At 42.5% G+C, this 17,187-nt stretch overlaps 1 protein-coding gene and 1 pseudogene across 6 annotated transcripts in view; one reads left to right on the top strand and one right to left on the bottom strand.

The window, feature by feature from the left end:
* Nucleotides 1-17,187, bottom strand: part of LOC100437248 (zinc finger protein 44) — a 64,978-nt gene that overhangs the window by 42,665 nt on the left and 5,126 nt on the right. For 3 of the 6 annotated variants that reach the window (XM_054539794.2, XM_024237682.3, XM_063719976.1), the window contains 2 exons: nucleotides 1,771-1,897; nucleotides 783-843 (listed from right to left, as the gene is read on the bottom strand). The exons of 1 other annotated variant lie outside the window; for it this stretch is intronic. In XM_054539794.2, coding sequence (XP_054395769.2) covers nucleotides 783-843; nucleotides 1,771-1,897 — 188 coding nt within the window. Of the gene's footprint in view, nucleotides 1-782; nucleotides 850-1,770; nucleotides 1,898-17,187 lie in introns of those variants that run through there. 2 more of the 6 variants (XM_063719975.1, XM_024237683.3) reach the window with 2 other exon arrangements.
* LOC100436875 (small ribosomal subunit protein uS5-like) lies at nucleotides 9,494-11,324 on the top strand (annotated as a pseudogene).

The raw sequence follows: 17,187 nt of genomic DNA on the forward strand, positions 1-17,187 counted from the left end.
GAATGTTGTGCAAGATAACTCAATCCCAGCTATTTTCAAGACAATGATATGCACATGGGGATTTTTTTTTTTTTTTTTTTTTTTTTGAGATGGAGTCTCCCTCTGTCGTCAGGCTGGAGTGCAGCTGGCACTATCTCAGCTCGCTGCAACCTCCACCTCCCGGGTTCAAGTGATTCTCCTGCCTCAGCCTCCCAAGTAGCTGGGACTACAGGCGTGCACCACCACACCCAGCTAATTTTTGTGTATTTTTAGTAGAGATGGGGTTTCACCATGTTGGCCAGGTTGGTCTCTATCTCCTGACCTCGTGATCCACCCACCTTGGCCTCCCAAAGTGCTGGGATTACAGGCATGAGCCACTGCGCCCGGCCTTTCTTTTTTTTTTTTTTTTTTTTTTTTTAAGACAGGATCTTGCTCTGTCACTTAGGTTAGAGCGCACCAGTGCCATCACAGATCACTGCAGCCTCAAACTCCCAGGCTCAAGTGATCCTCCTGTCTCAGCCTCCCAAAGTGCTGGGATTGTGGGCATGAGCTACCACACCCAGCCTCATATGGGAAATCTTAATATTGTTTCCATGGGAACTACTTTGCAAACACTGAATAGCTATGTCACATTTAATAATATATTTATGTCACATTTAATAATATATTTTTATAGAGACATTTTTCTAAGAATATATAAATTTAAGCTGGGCTTGTTCATAATCTTTGCTTCTTTTTAAAAGTTCTTGTCATTCTCAGAAACATTACATGGACATCACCTGTCTCTTATAAGTACAAATTACCTTGAATTTCTCCTGAGATTTTGGTACTGATCATCAATGTTCTGGTTTTCCCATTTCATTCCTAAAAGACAGATCCAGAAAATTCACTATAAATTATTACAAAATGATACAAAAATTGTTAAGATTTTATGTACACTGCAATCATGTATGATTCATTCATTGAACTATAGTTGACTCCTGAACAAGACACGTTTGAACTGCACAAATCCATTTATATATAAATGTTCTTCAGTCTCTGCTACCCCTGAGATAGCAATATCAACCCCTCTTCTTAGTTAGCCTACTCAATGTGAAGATGAGGATGAAAACCTTCATGATGATCCACTTCAACTTAATGCAGAGTAAATATAGTTTTTCTTCCTTAAGATTTTCTTATTAATATTTAATTTCTCTAGGCCAGGCGTGGTAGCTCATGCCTGTAATTCCAGCAGTTTGGGAGGCCAAGGGAGGCGGATCACAAGGTCAGGAGATCGAGACCATCCTGGCTAACATGCTGAAACCCCGTCTCTACTAAAAATACAAAAAATTAGCCAGGCATGGCGGCGGGCGCCTGTAGTCCCAGTTACTCAGGAGGCTGAGGCAGGAGAATGGTGTGAACCCGGGAGGCGGAGCTTGCAGTGAGCCAAGATGGCGCCACTGCACTCCAGCCTGGGCAACAGAGCGAAACTCCATCTCAAAAAAAAAAAAGAAAAAAAATTTACTTTCTCTAACTTACTTTATTCTGAGAATACAGTATGCAATACATATGACATATATGTGCTCGTCACTCGTTTATATGACTGATAAGGCTGCCGGTCAAAAGTAGGTTAAGCTGTGGCAGACAAAAGATTATATGAAGACATACAACTGGTTGGGGCCTGGCACTTCACCCTGTGTTGTTCAAGAGTGAACCATATCCCTTTTCCATATTTCAAATCACTGAACAGCACTGATGACCACAAAACCAATGTCTCTAATTGACTAAATGAAGACATGATGTCATCCATACCTATAAAGTTCAGGTTCCTAATGGTTTCTCGCATCACATCTCTGTAGAGATTCTTCTGTGATGGACCCAGCAAAGCCCACTCCTCATGGGTGAAGTTCACAGCCACATCCTCAAAGGCCACTGAGTCCTGAAACATCCCATATGTCCAGAAAAGGAAGGTTGAAACTCACAGTACTGAGAACCTATACTCACCTTCATAAACTTCCCATGATGCTGTGGTTTCCAAGCATTTATTCAATGACATGGTAAATCCACTCTTATTCTGTGTCTACACTCACTGTCTGATGCTAGAATTGGGCTTGTTAAAATAACAGTTGAGTAGGAACATATCTCTTATTGGTGAATTATGCAAGTGAATCTTATTGCCTGGATTACTCCTAATGTCTGTTTCTACAGTGGATCTGTAGTCCTTCTCATGACAAAGTCCTACCACCTACTATGCAAAAGAGAGTTACAATTAGCAGGCCTGAGACAGCATATCCTTACAACTGCTTGTTCACAATGTTGAACCTTTCGTGGTGTCTAGACAATGTATTTAGGGGAGGGTCCCGTGAGCATAACTAATAACAGGGGTGGAGTGTGCCTAAACTGTTTGTGTAAAAATTATGGTATTTGCTTAACTCCTAACTTCCCTCTGACAGTTTGGAATTGTATTACATCCTCAGCAGAGGAAGCGTACCCAATCGGCCACTGCTAGGTTTGAATGTCTTCCCCTCCAAAATGCATGCTGAAACTGAATCTCCAATGTGGAAGTAATGAAAGGTAGTGGTTTAAGAGGTGAGTGGGTCTGGAGGGTTTGGAACACAAGGATGGATTAATCCACTCATGTATGAATGGCTTAATTAATAAACGGGTTATCACAGATGAGGTTCTGGTGTCCTTATGAGAAGAGGAAGATACTTCAGCTAGACACTCAGCCGCCTCATCACGTAATGCCCTGTGCCACCCAGGGACTCTACAGAGTCCCCATCAGCAAGAAGGTTCCCACCAGATGCCCACTTTGACCTTACTTGATCTTCCCAGCTTCCAGAACTGCAAAAAATAAATATCATTTCTTATAGATTACCCCAGTTCTGGTATCCTGTTATAAGTAACAAAAAAACAGTCTTATAGACTAAGACAGACACAAAGAAACACTCTAGGCAGGGGGTCCCTAATGAGCAACTCTGGTAGATGATATTTCATATGTTTTTTGTTGTTGTTGTTGTTTTTTCAATTTCTTACTTGGGGGATTTAGCCTATCCTATGTGGTTACACAAAGAGAATATTTGGAAGCTGGTGACTGGTTCCCTGTAGATCAAATGTAGTTAAGTATGACAAGACTAATAAAAGAGATTTTACCAACTAAATAGAAAAAATTGTAACTTTTTATTGGGTAATGTCAAAGGAGAAAGAAAAGAAGGGGACAGACTGCAAAGGTTCTTAGACAGAATTCAGTGTCAGCTTTCATGAATATCGATTATATTCCATAAATCTCAACAGCAGACATTTAATAATCAATACCGTTACATAAACCAATTTTTATAGAAGTCATAAATATCTAAAGATGCTTTAAAAAAAACCTTCTCATCAAGTAGACAGCTTTACAAAAACAAACAGATTTAAAACTGTAATTTTTCACATTCCATACTATTAACAGAGAGAAAAAGATATATAAACAGGAAAGTGAAAAATCGTAGAAAAGCCTTGTATTGTTTTTTCTTTGGCCCCATCTCTGCCCATCCCATTGCCAGTCTTGAAGACAGCAGAGTTCCCAGTGTAGAACTCTGATCACTACAGAGAGTACAGATCACATTTTGTTTCCAAATTATTGCCAGGACTAACCGAAGGTCTGAAACAAGGCTCTCTTTTCTATTTCATCTACAATGGAATCCAATCAGAGTCAAACTGGGCAGGAACTACTTTAAAATGTTGCAAAATACACAGAAAGTTTGCAACCACCTAGGACAACACAAGATGACTAAGACATACATTAGAAGGCCAGGTGTGGTGGCTCACACCTGTAATCCCAGTACTTTGGGAGGCCAAGGTGTTGGAAACAGGCCCCCAAATCTGGCCATAAGCAAAATCTCTGCAGCACTGTGACATTCTCGTGATGGCCATGACGCACATGCTGAAGGTTGTTGGTTTACCTGAATGAGGGCAAGGAACACCTGGCCCACCCAGGGTGGAAAACTGCTTAAGGCGTTCCTGAACCACAAACAATAGCATGGGCCATCTGTGCCTTAAGGACATGTTCCTGCTGCAGATAACTAGCCAGAGCCCATCCCTTTGTTTCTCGTAAGTAAGGCTTTTAGTTAATCTATAATCTATAGAAACAACGCTTATCACTGGCTTACTGTCAATAAATATGTGGGTAAAACTGTTCGTAGCTCTCAGCTCTGAAGGCTGTCAGCCCCCTGATTTCCCACTTCACACTCTAAATTTCTGTGTGTGTGTGTCTTTAATTCCTCTAGTGCCGCTGGGTTAGGGTCTCCACGACTGAGCTGGTCTCAGCACCAAGGGGGTCAGATTGCTTAAAGGCAAGGAGTTCAAGACCAGCCTGGGCAACGTAGAGAGACCTCATCTCTACAAAAAATAAACAAAATTAGGTGGGCATGGTGGCGCATGCCTGTAGTCCCAGCTACTCAGGAAAGTAGGAGGATTGCTTGAGCCTGGGAGGTTGAGGCTGCAGTGAGCCACGATTGTGCCACTGCACTCAAGTCTGAGTGAAAGAGTGACATTATTTCAAGGAAAAAAAAAAAAAGATATATATTAGACCATCTAAGTCCTAGGAGAAAAGGCTAGAGTATAATTTTTCTTTACAAATAAGCATATTCGAAAGCACCCAGATATACTGGGGAATGGAGAAAGCCCCAAGCAGGCACAGGAAACAATATATTTTCATAAAAGACGGGTGAGGATCCTCTTTTTCAGCTCTGGCTAACATCCAGATTTAAACAGAAAGAGAAGGCTAAAGTAGTAAATACTGTGGCTAAGTGCTCAAAGAATTCCCCAGCAGAGAGCCATCCATGAAGACTGGAGGAGGCCAGGTTTTTGTTTGTTTCATCTTCTTTTTTACTTTTAGCTTCTAATATTCAGGAAATCTCTGTCAGAACGCTGGATGAACACAAGCTAAAGTCAGGAAATCGCTGTCAGAACACTGCATGAACACAAGCTAAAGAACAGAGACTTCAGTGTCTATACCCAGTAGGAAATAGTCTCTGCAAACTAATTTGGAAATGTTACTAAACAAATGAATAGGCCAGGTGCTCAAGCCTGTAATACCAGAACTTTGGGAGGCTGAGGCAGGAGGATCACTTGAGGCCAGGAGTTCGAGACCAGCCTGGGCAATATAGTGAGACTCTGTCTCTATTTAAAAAAAGAAAAAGAAATGAATAATTTCAGCCTTCAAGCAAGAATACCAAACAAGGGGCAAAAATCTGATTTCCAGAGTTACCCAATTACAACATTCAAATGTCTCCTTTTCAATACCCACCCCCAAAAAAACCCAAGAGAAATAAATAAAACAGAGAAACATGAAAATATGACTCATTAATGGAAACAATTTGAGATAAATCATCTCTGAGAAACCTCAGACACTGGATTTACTGAATAAAAACTGTAAAGCAACTGTCTTAAACATATTTAACTAGGTAAAGACAATAATAAACAAAGAACTAAGAGAAAACCAGAAAATTGATGTAGGGATAAAATAATACCAAAATATGTTAAAAATTGAGCCATATAGAATTTCTGCAGCTGCAAGATACAACAACTTATATGAAAACATCACTAAAGGTATTCAACAGATGTGAGCAACCAGTGGAAAAAAAAACTAAAATGAAGGTAAAACAATTGAAATTATCTGGTCTGAGGGAAAAAAAAAAAAAAAAAAAGAAGGGGAATTAAATGGAAAGAATGTGTGACTGGTATACCTGCCTTGCCAGTAATGTTAAAAGAAGTTCATCAGAGAGAAAAAAATGATATGGGTTAGAAATTCAGTGTGTGTGTGTGTGTGTGTGTGTGTGTGTGTATACACACACATATATATGAAGACTGTTAGGAAACAATTAAATGAAGGCACAAAAAATTCTTTACTATTCTTATACCTATCTGATCTAATAGATATAGGTTTGTTCAAAATAATAATATCAAATTAGCTGGCCGTGGTGGTGCGCACCTGTAATCCTAGCTACTAGGGAGGCTGAGGCAGGAGAATCGCTTGAACCCAGGAGGTGGAGGTTGCAGTGAGCCGAGATCATGCCATTGCACTCCAGCCTGGGCAACAGAGCGAGATTCTGTCTCAAAAGAAAAAATAATAATATCAACGATGTATTCAGTAGTTTATAGCTCCCAGTTGAACTAATGAATGAAAGTAATGTGATATGTGATGGGAGGAAGAACAGTCTATCACACTTCGGAACTGTCTATTATACCAGCACTATTCCTGAAGCCAGTATAGTATTATTTGAAGTTGAAGGCCCATTAGTTGTGAATGCTATACCACAAACTCTGGGGAACTCACTAATAGAATCTAAGAAAAAGTAGACTATATAGATATATAATATAGAAAATAAAATCATATAGAATGCTCAGCTAAAAGGAAAAAGGGAAGAAAAAGAGAAGTTAAAAAAACAGAGAAGAACAACAAATAGAAAATGATAATATACATATTTATCTGAATCCAATTATGCCAACTGCCACTTAAATGTGTGTTATCTATATTCACCAGTAAAAAAGAAAGGGACTGGCAGAATGAAATAAAAAACAAGGCCCCAGGCCGGGCGCAGTGGCTCACCACTGTAATCCCAGCACTTTGGGAGGCTGAGGTGGGCGGATCACAAGGTCAGGAGATCGAGACCATCCTGGCTAACACGGAGAAACCCTGTCTCTACTAAAAATACAAAAAATTAGCCGGGCGTGGTGGCGGGCGCCTGTAGTCCCAGCTACTGGGGAGGCTGAGACAGGAGAATGGCGTGAACCCAGGAGGCGGAGGTTGCAGTGAGCCGAGACTGCGCCACTGCACTCCAGCCTGCGTGACAGAGCGAGACTCCGTCTCCAAAAAAAAAAAAAACAAGGCCCCAAACTATATTTTAAAAAAAGCATTTTAAACAGAAAGACACAGATACATTAAATATACAAGTATGAAGAAATATATGCCATTCTAGCCCTGATCAAAAGAAATTTGGAAGACCTATATTACATTCAGACAAATCAGGTTTTAGATTTTTTAAAAATTACAAGGGATAGAGAGATTTCATAATGATCAAGAAGTCAATCCTACACAACATAATAATCTATGCCCATAAAACAGAGCATCAAAATACATAATGCAAAAACGTATAAAACCACAAGGCAAAATACACAAATCTAGGATTATAGTTGAGGGAAAACAACTCACCTCTATCAATAATTGACAGATCAGTTCTGCAGAAAATCACTAATGATACAGCTGAACTCAACAGCACTATCAATCAACTGGATTTAATTGAAACATATTTATAGAATCATTCATTCAACAACAGCATAGATATTCTTCTCAAGCCTACATGAAATATTCACCAAGATGAACAACATTCTCAGCCATAAAACACACTTGAACAAATTTTTTTAAAGTATGCGATCAAATCATATTAGAAGTAATGTAAAAATTAGTAACAGAAGCATAGTTGAAAAACCTCAACAAAGTGGAGATTGAAGCCACAAACTTCTCAACTACACAAACTTCAAGGAGAATTGTCAAGCAAAATGTAAATATTGCAACGTTGATGAAAAATAACATATCCTAGCAAAATCTTTGGAATGGAGTAAAGGCAGTGCTTTGAGGGAAATTTAAAGAATTAAATGCATTTCCTAGAAAGTAAAGGTTTAAAATCAACACCCTAACCTTCCATTTTAGGAAACTAGAGAAAAATGACAAGATTAATGTAAATCAAACAGAGGAAAGTAACGATGGGAAGAGATATTAATGAAATAGCAATGAAGAAATCAGTAGAAAACATCAACAAACCAACAGATGGTTCTTTGGAAACATCATTAAAATTCATAAGCCCATAGCCAAGTTAACTCACAAAAAAGAGGAGCCATCATGACTACTCCCGTGGACAGTAAAATGACCATAAAAGACTATTAGGAACAACTAAGTGCCCACATATTTGATAAAATTACATGGAATGGACCAATTCCTTGAAAGACACTATCTACCAAAACTCACAAAAAGAGAACTAAGTAATATGAATAGGCCTGTATCCACTGAAGATATTAATAAATAATAAATGTCCCAGAAAAAATAAGCAACAGGTCAGAACGATTTCACTGCTGAATTCTGGCAAGCATTTATGGAAGAAATGATACCAATTCTCTACAATCTCTTCCAGAAAATAGAAGCAGAGGAAACACTTTCTATTCCATTTTATAAGGCCAACATTGACCTAATACCAAAACTAGACAGACATTACAGACATATCTACACCATGTGAGGACATAAGGGTTAGACTGCCATCTTCAAACCAGGTAGCAGGCCCTTACCAGAGGCCTCATCTACTTGATATTGGACTTCCAGCCTCTACACCTTTGAGAAATGAATGTTTGTTGTCTAAGGCATGCAGTGTATGGCAATCTGGTATAGCAGTCCTAAGTGACTAAGAGAGGTAGACTCTTTCTCTACACACATTAGGCTTTGAAGTCTACAGGAATCAGGTCCATGGTCTCACATATAGGCATTAAGCTCCCTGCCAAGATAAAGAAGTGATAACCTACAGGTCACATTTGGCAGGTTTCAAATCAACCCACTTGGAGAAGTCTTCTTCTTCTTCTTTTTTTTTTTTTTTGAGATGGGGTCTTGCTCTGTCACCCAGGCTGGAGTGCAATAGCGCGATCTCGGCTCACTGCAACCTCCGCCTCCCAGGTTCAAACGATTCTCCTGCCTCAGCCTCCCGAGAAGCTGGGATTATAGGTGTCCGCCACCATGCCCGGCTAATTTTTGTATTTTTTAGTAGAGACGGGGTTTCACCATGTTGGTCAGGCTGGTCTCGAACTTCTGACCTCAGGTGATCTGCCCACCTAGGCCTCCCAAAGTGCTGGGATTACAGGCATGAGACACCGCGCCTGGCGAGAAGTCTTCTTATTAAATGGCTTACTTTCTGTCGGTGAGTAAAAGATCTTCTCATGAGTCCCTCACATCTTATTGTGAGTTCTTCAAACTGTTGATATGATTAACGTGATCTACTAACATCGAGAAAGACACTGATTTATTTCTGAATCATGTTTTGCTGATTGTCTTCCACTTAGAACATTTTAGCCTGTCGGCTGTCATCTATAGGCAATAATTGTAACGTCTATATTGTACCCTTCAAGGAAAATGACAATTCCGGTATGAGTAGTCCTCCAGCTTCTCCTAAGCTTTCTCATAAAGGCATCCAACTTGTAATCGATTTTGGAACACATCCAAATTTGTTGGTGTGTCTTCTCAAGTTGATCCTCAAATTTGGCTTATAATAAAACTTTATTAAATTATATCTGCCTCAATGGCCTTATTTTTGGTAAACAAAAGTATCCCACGAAAGGCGCAATGTAACCATCCCCAACCAAATCCCTGGAGATACACCAGAGCAGAGATAAAGTTTATAGCCAGTTTCAAGAGACAGACTTAAAGATAAAATTAGAATATACAACACCTATGAAAGACAAAAGCAGCACACTTTTAGAAATTACAGAAATTTTTTTTTTTCTTTTTGAGACAGAGTCTCGCACTGTCGCCCAGGCTTGAGTGCAGTGGCGTGATCTCGGCTCACTGCAAGCTCCGCCTCCTGGGTTCATGCCATTCTCCTGCCTCAGCCTGCCGAGTAGCTAGGATTACAGGCACCCGCCACCAGGCCCGGCTAATTTTTTTGTATTTTTAGTAGAGATGGGGTTTCACCGTGTTAGCCAGGATGGTCACGATCTCCTGGCCTCATGATCCGCCCTCCTTGGCCTCCCAAAGTGCTGGGATTACAGGCATAAGCCACCGTGCCCAGCCAGAAAAATGTTTTTCTTATTTAACAAGAGTCTTCTTATATAAGAAAATAAAGTAGCTTCCAAAGGAGAAGTCTGGTAAATTGAACTCTAATTACATTAAGAAGAGGCAGGCATAGTGACTCACATCTATAATCCCAGTACTGTGGGAGGCCAAGGCAAGAGGAACTCTTGAGGCCAGGAATTTGAAACCAGCCCGGCAACATGGCAGACCCTCTGGCTACACAAAATTAAAAAATTAGCCAAGCGTGGTGGCACATGCCTATAGTCCCAGCTACTTGGGAGCCCAGGAGTTTGAGGCTGCAGTGAGCTGATTATGCCACTGCAGTCCAGCCTGGGTGACAGAGCTGGACATTATCTAAAAAAATAAAAAATTTAGGAAGAGTTCATCTAAATAGAATAAATTTAAAAGATAAACCACCATCTGAAAGGAAATATTACCAATCCCTCCATGTAAAAAAGGATTCGTGTATAAAGTATGCCTAAAACAAAAAGAGAGAAACAAAGCAAACATTTGCATTTACTATGCAAATGAATTAAATGACTGAGAATTATTTCACAGATGAAAGCCCACAAAGGAGATATGTTCAACATGAATGCTAATCCAGTAAAAACACAATATATAATCATATGGAGATAATACATAATCACATGGAGATAACTAAAAGATAAATATTAAAAGGTATAGCTTCCTCTCAGAGAAAACACCAAATGACTGATGATGCAGGTGCAGCGCGGGGGTCCAGAGGCCCTGGGGACCCTGGGATGGGGAACCACGGTGGCTTCTGCGGAGATTTCGGCAGTGGCATCCGGGGCCGGGGCCGCGGAGCTCTGAGAGGCAAAGCCGAGGATAAGGAGTGGATGCCCGTTACCAAGCTGGGCTGCCTGGTCAAGGACATGAAGATCTAGTCCCTGGAGGAAATCTATCTTTCTCCCTGCCCATCAAGGAATCTGAGATCATTGACTTGTTCCTGGCGGCCTCTCTCAAGGACGACGTTTTGATTACACCAGTGCAGAAGCAGACAAGTGCTGGCCAGCGCACCAGGTTCAAGGCGTTTGTTGCCATCGGGGACTACAATGGCCATGTCCGTCTGGGAGTCAAGTGCTCCAAGGAGGCAGCCACTGCCATCCGCGGGGCCATCATCCTGGCCAAGCTCTCCACTGTCCCCATGCACAGAGGCTACTCGGGGAACAAGATCGGCAAGCCCCACACCGTCCCTTGCAAGGTGACAGGCCGCTGCGGCTCTGTGCTGGTGCGCCTCATCCCCGCACCCAGGGACACTGGCATCGTCTCAGCGCCTGTGCCCAAGAAGCTGCTCATGATGGCTGGTATCGGTGACTGATACACCTCAGCCCAGGGCTGCACTGCCACCCTGGGCAACTTCGCCAAGGCCACCTTTGATGCCATCTCTAAGACCTACAGCTACCTGACCCCTGACCTCTGAAAGGAGACTGTATTCACCAAGTCTCCCTATCAGGAATTCACTGACCACCTTGTTAAGACCCACACCAGAGTCTCTGTGCAGAGGACCCAGGCTCCAGCTGTGGCTACAACATAGGGCTTTCGTACAAGAAAAATAAAGTAAATTAAGCCTGAAAAAAAATGTATAAACAGACATGCATACATAGTTTGTTTGTTTGTTTTTTGAGACAAATTTTCACTCTTGTTGCCCAGGCTGGAGTGCAAAGACGTGACCTCGGCACACTGCAACCTCCACCTCCTGGGTCCAAGCAATTCTCCTGGCTCAGCCTCCCGAGTAGCAGGGATTACAGGCACCCGCCACCACGTCCGGATAACATTTTGTGCTTTTAGTAGAAATGGGGTTTCACCATGTTGGCCAGGCTAATCTCAAACTCCTGACCTCAGGTGATCCACCCACCAACGCTTCCCAAAGTGCTGGGATAACAGGCGTGAGCCACAGCACCCGGCCTGGTCAGACGGTTAATCCACACATGCTATTACGGTTTCCTAGTAAACTGAAGTTTGTCTATAATCTATAACCCAGCAATGTTCCCCCATGTGTTGAAAAATTCATGAACTGTTTAGCACGTAGAGACAAAACCAAAAATAACATTGTCAACAACATCAAAAAATTAACTTAAAAGTCAAGTCCTGGCCGGGTGCAGTGGCTCACACCTGTAATCCTAACACTTTGGGAGGCCGAGGCAGGCGGATCATGAGGTCAGGAGATCGAGACCATCCTGGAGAACACAATGAAACCCCGTCTCTACTAAAAATACAAAAAAATTAGCCAGGCGTGGTGGCGGGTGCCTGTAGTCCCAGCTACTCAGGAGGCTGAGGCAGGAGAATGGTGTGAACCCGGGTGTCAGAGCTTGCAGTGAGCCGAGATCGCGCCACTGCACTCTAGCCTGGGTGACAGAGCGAGACTCCATCTCAAAAAAAAAAGTCAAGTCCTATGAGCACTGCAATGTGTGAGTAAACTGCATGACCCATAGCCTCAGATTTTAGCATGTGTCAAACAGATTGAGACAAATAAAGAAAACAAAAACCTTTTCAGCACAATTTTTGTGTTTTTCCCCCCTGTTCATCCTTTCTTGATGTCTTTGAATCAAATCAATATTCTCTAGTGTTCCAATTTAGTTACTAATTATATTTACATTTTAGTTATATCTTTTTGCATTATATTTTAACAGGTTGCTCTGATGAACTAGTTCTCATGCATGAGAATCATCTGAAGGGCTTGTTAAAAAACAGATCATTGGAGGCCGGGCACGGTGGCTCACGCCTGTAATCCCAGCACTTTGGGAGACCGAGGCAGGTGGATCATGAAGTCAGGAGTTCGAGACCAGCATGGGCAAGATGGTGAAACCCCGTCTCTACTAAAAATACAAAAATTAGCCGGGCGTGGTGGCAGGCGCCTGTAATCCCAGCTGCTCGGGAGGCTGAGGCAGAGAATTGCTTGAACCCGGGAGGCAGAGGTTGCAGTGAGCTGAGATCGTGCCACTGCACTCCAGCCTGGGCAAAAGACCGAGACTTGGTCTCAAAAAAAAAAAAAAAGAAAAAAAAGAAAACAGATCATTGGGGCTGGTTGCAGTGGCTCACATCTGTAATCCCAGCACTTTGGGAGGCTGAGGCAGGTGGATCTCTTGAGGTCAGGAGTTCAAGACCAGCCTGGCCAACATGGTGAAACCCTGTCTCTACTAAAAATACAAAAATTAGCCAGGCGTGGTGGTGCACACCTGTAGTCCCAGCTACTCGGGAGGCTGAGGCAGAGGTTGCAGGGAGCCAAGATCGCGCCACTGCACTCCAGCCTGGGCAATAGAGTAAGACTCTGTCTCAAAAAAAAAAAAAAAAAAATCACTGGGCCCCATTCCAAGAATTACTAATTCAGTAGTCTTGGGTAATACCCTAAAATGTGCATTCCTTTTATATATATATACATACACCCACACACCCACACACACATATGTATAATATATATATACACATATATGTATAAATTATATATATATATTCATGGAGTACAAGTGCAATTTTACTACATTGATATATTGCCTTGTAAAGTCAGGCCTTTCAGTGCATTCATCCCTGGAGCAACCCCCATTATCCACCAAATAACCTCCTTCATCCCCATGAGTCTTCACTGTCCACATATATACACATTCTTTTTTTTTTTTTGAGACAGAATCTCGCTCTGTCACCCAGGCTGGAGTGCAGTGACGTGATCTCAGCTCACTGCAGCCTCTACCTCCTGGGTTGTTCAAGGGATTCTCCTGCCTCAGCCTCCTGAGTAGCTGGGACTACAGGCACCCGCCACCACGCCTGGCTAATTTTTTATATTTTTAGTAGAGATGGGGTTTCACCGCATTAGCCAGGATGGTCTCGATCTCCTGACCTCGTGATCCACCTGCCTCGGCCTCCCAAAGTGCTGGGATTACAAGTGTGAGCCACTGCGCCTGGCCCTATACACATTCTTTAACTCCCACTTATAAATGAGAACAGGCAGTATTTGTCTTTCTGTGTCTGAGTTGTTTCACTTAAGATCATGGCCTCCCATTCCATCCATATTGTTGCAAAAGACACAATTTCATTCTTTTTAATGTCTGAATAGTATTCCACTGTGTGAATATACCACATTTTCATTATTCAATCTTCTGTTGATGGACACTTAGGCTAATTGTGTATGTTTCCTATTGTGAATAGTCTGCAATAAACACATGAGTGCAGGGAACTTTTTGATGTAATGATTTCCACTCCTTTGGGTAGATACCCTGTAATAGGAATGCCTTTTCAGCATTATATGGATGGTATGTTAACGGTAGTATTAACTAACTGGCAACTGAAGAGGCAAAACTATGCTTATGGGTGAATACATACTGAACCTATAATGAATAACAATGACAAATTCAGAGTTATGGTTCTGACCCATGGTGTCTTTTATCTAACATTACTTCTGACAGCAAATATGCAGCATTTGCTGAACACGAGCCAATTCTCCAAGAAAAACTGGTGTTCAATAATTCAATGCTGACACCACCTAACATTTCCACAGACCCCACAAATTGAGGGCTCAGTTCCACAACAGGGACCCTACTGCAGATGCCAAATGCAAGCCCTAGAGACCACCCTTTTAACCAAATGTGTATAAAACCAACAACTCTACTATCAGATTTAATAATTTGCTACAACAAGTTGAAGAACTCAGTTAAACAAGCTGCTTAAGGTTATCAGTTTGTTATAAAGTATATGTCGAGAATAGCTAAATGGAAGACATATGTCAGCCCTCCAAGACATTTTAATTTGTGCAATTTCACTCTGATTAAACCAACTCACTGAATACAAAACCAAGCAGCTGATAACGTTCAATTTTACGAAAGCCCTGTAATCCTGGTAAGAAACATGATTTAAGAGGCCAGGCACAGTGGTTCACACCTATAATCCCAGCACTTTGGGAGGCTGAGGTAGGCAGATCATGAGGTCAGAAGTTTGAGACCAGCCTGGCCAACATGATGAAACCCCATCTCTACTAAAAATAGAAAAATTAGCCAGGCATAGTTGCACGCGCCTGTAATCCCAGCTACTCAGGAGGCTGAGGCAGGAGAAAAGCTTGAACCTAGGAGGCGGAGGTTGCAGGGAGGCGGAGGTTGCAGTGAGCCAAGATCGCACCATTGTACTCCAGCCTGGGACAAAGAGTGAGACTCCGTCTCAAAAAAAAAAAAAAAAAAAAAAAAATATATATATATATATATATATATATGTGTGTGTGTGTGTATGTGTGTGTATATATATATATAAATATATAAGAAATCACCTGACCCCCACCACCATGCCCAGTTCTCTGTTCTGGACAAGTAGCCCAGTACAAAGAAACATCCTCCACTGACATCAATTCTGGCTCCCGCCTTTTTAACCTATAACAAGGCCCTCCAAATTCCCATTCTTTGTCTTATGAATAACTAGCTGAACAGTTTTGCCTCTACTGATTACTCTGAACAAAATGCTTTCAAAGGAAACTTGCGGCCAGGCCTGATGGCTCACGTCTCTAATTCCAGCACTTTGGGAGGCTGAAGTGGGTGGATCGCTTGAGCCCAGGAGTTCAAGACCAGCCTGGGCAACATGTTGAAACCCTGTCTCTACAAAAAATACAAAAAAATTAGCTGGGCATGGGGGTGTATACCTGTAGTCTCAGCTACCCTGAAGGCTGAGATGGGATAATCCCCTCAGCCTGGGGAGGTCAAGGCTGCAGTGAGCTGTGATGGCCCCACTGCACTCCAGCCTGAGCAAGAGTGAAATTGTGTCTCAAAAAAACAAAACAAAACAAAGAACAGAAAAGAAAGGAAACTACTTAAGTTTCTCTCTTTCTTCTAGGCCACTGATTTTCGACACACCCTCAGCCTAAGCCAAAACACAACCCCTCCTTCATGACTCATCCCATGAACAGGCTTAAGTCAGGGTAAAACACTCTGTGATCTAGAATCTGATTTTCACCTTCCATCCTGCCCTCTCCCTCTCATTTCCTTTGTAATGTTGGTTGCTCTTCACCTTGAAAGCAACTTTCCACCTAAGCTTTAAGATGCTTTCAGATCTTATACTTAGTGCTCTTCTCCCTTATGTAGCGCTCTTTTAGAATAAACTCATTTCCTTTTTTTTTTTTTTTTTTGAGACGGAGTCTCGCTCTGTCACCCAGGCTGGAGTGCAGTGGTGCGATATCGGCTCACTGCAAGCTCCACCTCCCCAGTTCACGCCATTCTCCTGCCTCAGCCTCCTGAGTAGCGCCCGCCAGCATGCCCGGCTAATTTTTTGTATTTTTAGTAGAGACGGGGTTTCACCATGTTAGCCAGGATGGTCACGATCTCCTGACCTCGCGATCCACCTGCCTCGACCTCCCAAAGTGGTGGGATTACAGGCGTGAGCCACCGTGCCTGGCCTAGAATAAACTCATTTCTTAGCTAAATCCAGATTTATCTTACCTGAAGACTGTCTAGTGACAGCCCTACAATAACAAACACAACCTCAGACATGGCATCACCCCAACTGCCTCTGCCTGTGGATCCCCAGATTTCCAGTGCTCTGTAGCTTCTCTTAGTATAAAAGGCTCTTTGGCTGGGCGCAGTGGCTCACGCCTGTAATCCCAGCACTTTGGGAGGCCAAGGCGGGCGGATCACCTGAGGTCGGGAGTTCAAGACCAGCCTGACTAACGTGGAGAAACCCCATCTCTACTAAAAATATAAAATTAGCTGGGCATGGTGGCGCATGCCTATAATCCCAGCTACTCAGGAGGCTGAGGCAGGAGAATCACTTGAAACTGGGAGGCGGAGGCTGTGGTGAGCCAAGATCATGCCGTTGCAGTTGCACTCCAGCCTGGGCAACAAGAGTGAAACTCCATCTCAAAAAAAAAAAAAAAAAAAAAAAAAAGGCTCCTCCCAGGCCAGGCACGGTGGCTCACGCCTGTAATACCAGCACTTTGGGAGGCCAAGGCCAGTGGATCACAAGGTCAGGAGTTGAGACCAGCCTGACAAACATGGTGAAAACCCATCACTACTAAAAATACAAAAATTAGCTGGGCATGGTGGCACGCGCCTGTAATCCCAGCTACTGAAGAGGCTGAGGCAGGAGAATCGCTTGACCCGGAAGGCAGAGGTTGCAGTGAGCTGAGATCACAGCATTTCACTCCAGCCTGGGCAACAGAGTGAGACTCTATCTCAAATAAATAAATAAATAAATAAATAAAAATTAAAATAAATTTTTAAAAAAGCTCCTCCCATTGCTTGAGTGATTAGGCTGGGACACCTGCAGGGGAGGCTCCCCAGGAAGAACCAACTAAACTGGGCCCACAATGACCTCCCTTTGCAGGCTCAAAATTGGCCTCCACTTGGAGTCACTTGGCCTCAAGCCTCTCCACCCCAGTCAAGGCTGTTTGCTTACCCTTCCATGCCTTACATGGATTTAAAAAATAAAAC

This window comes from Pongo abelii, chromosome 20, assembly GCF_028885655.2.
Source record: "Pongo abelii isolate AG06213 chromosome 20, NHGRI_mPonAbe1-v2.0_pri, whole genome shotgun sequence".
Lineage (NCBI taxonomy): Eukaryota > Metazoa > Chordata > Mammalia > Primates > Hominidae > Pongo > Pongo abelii.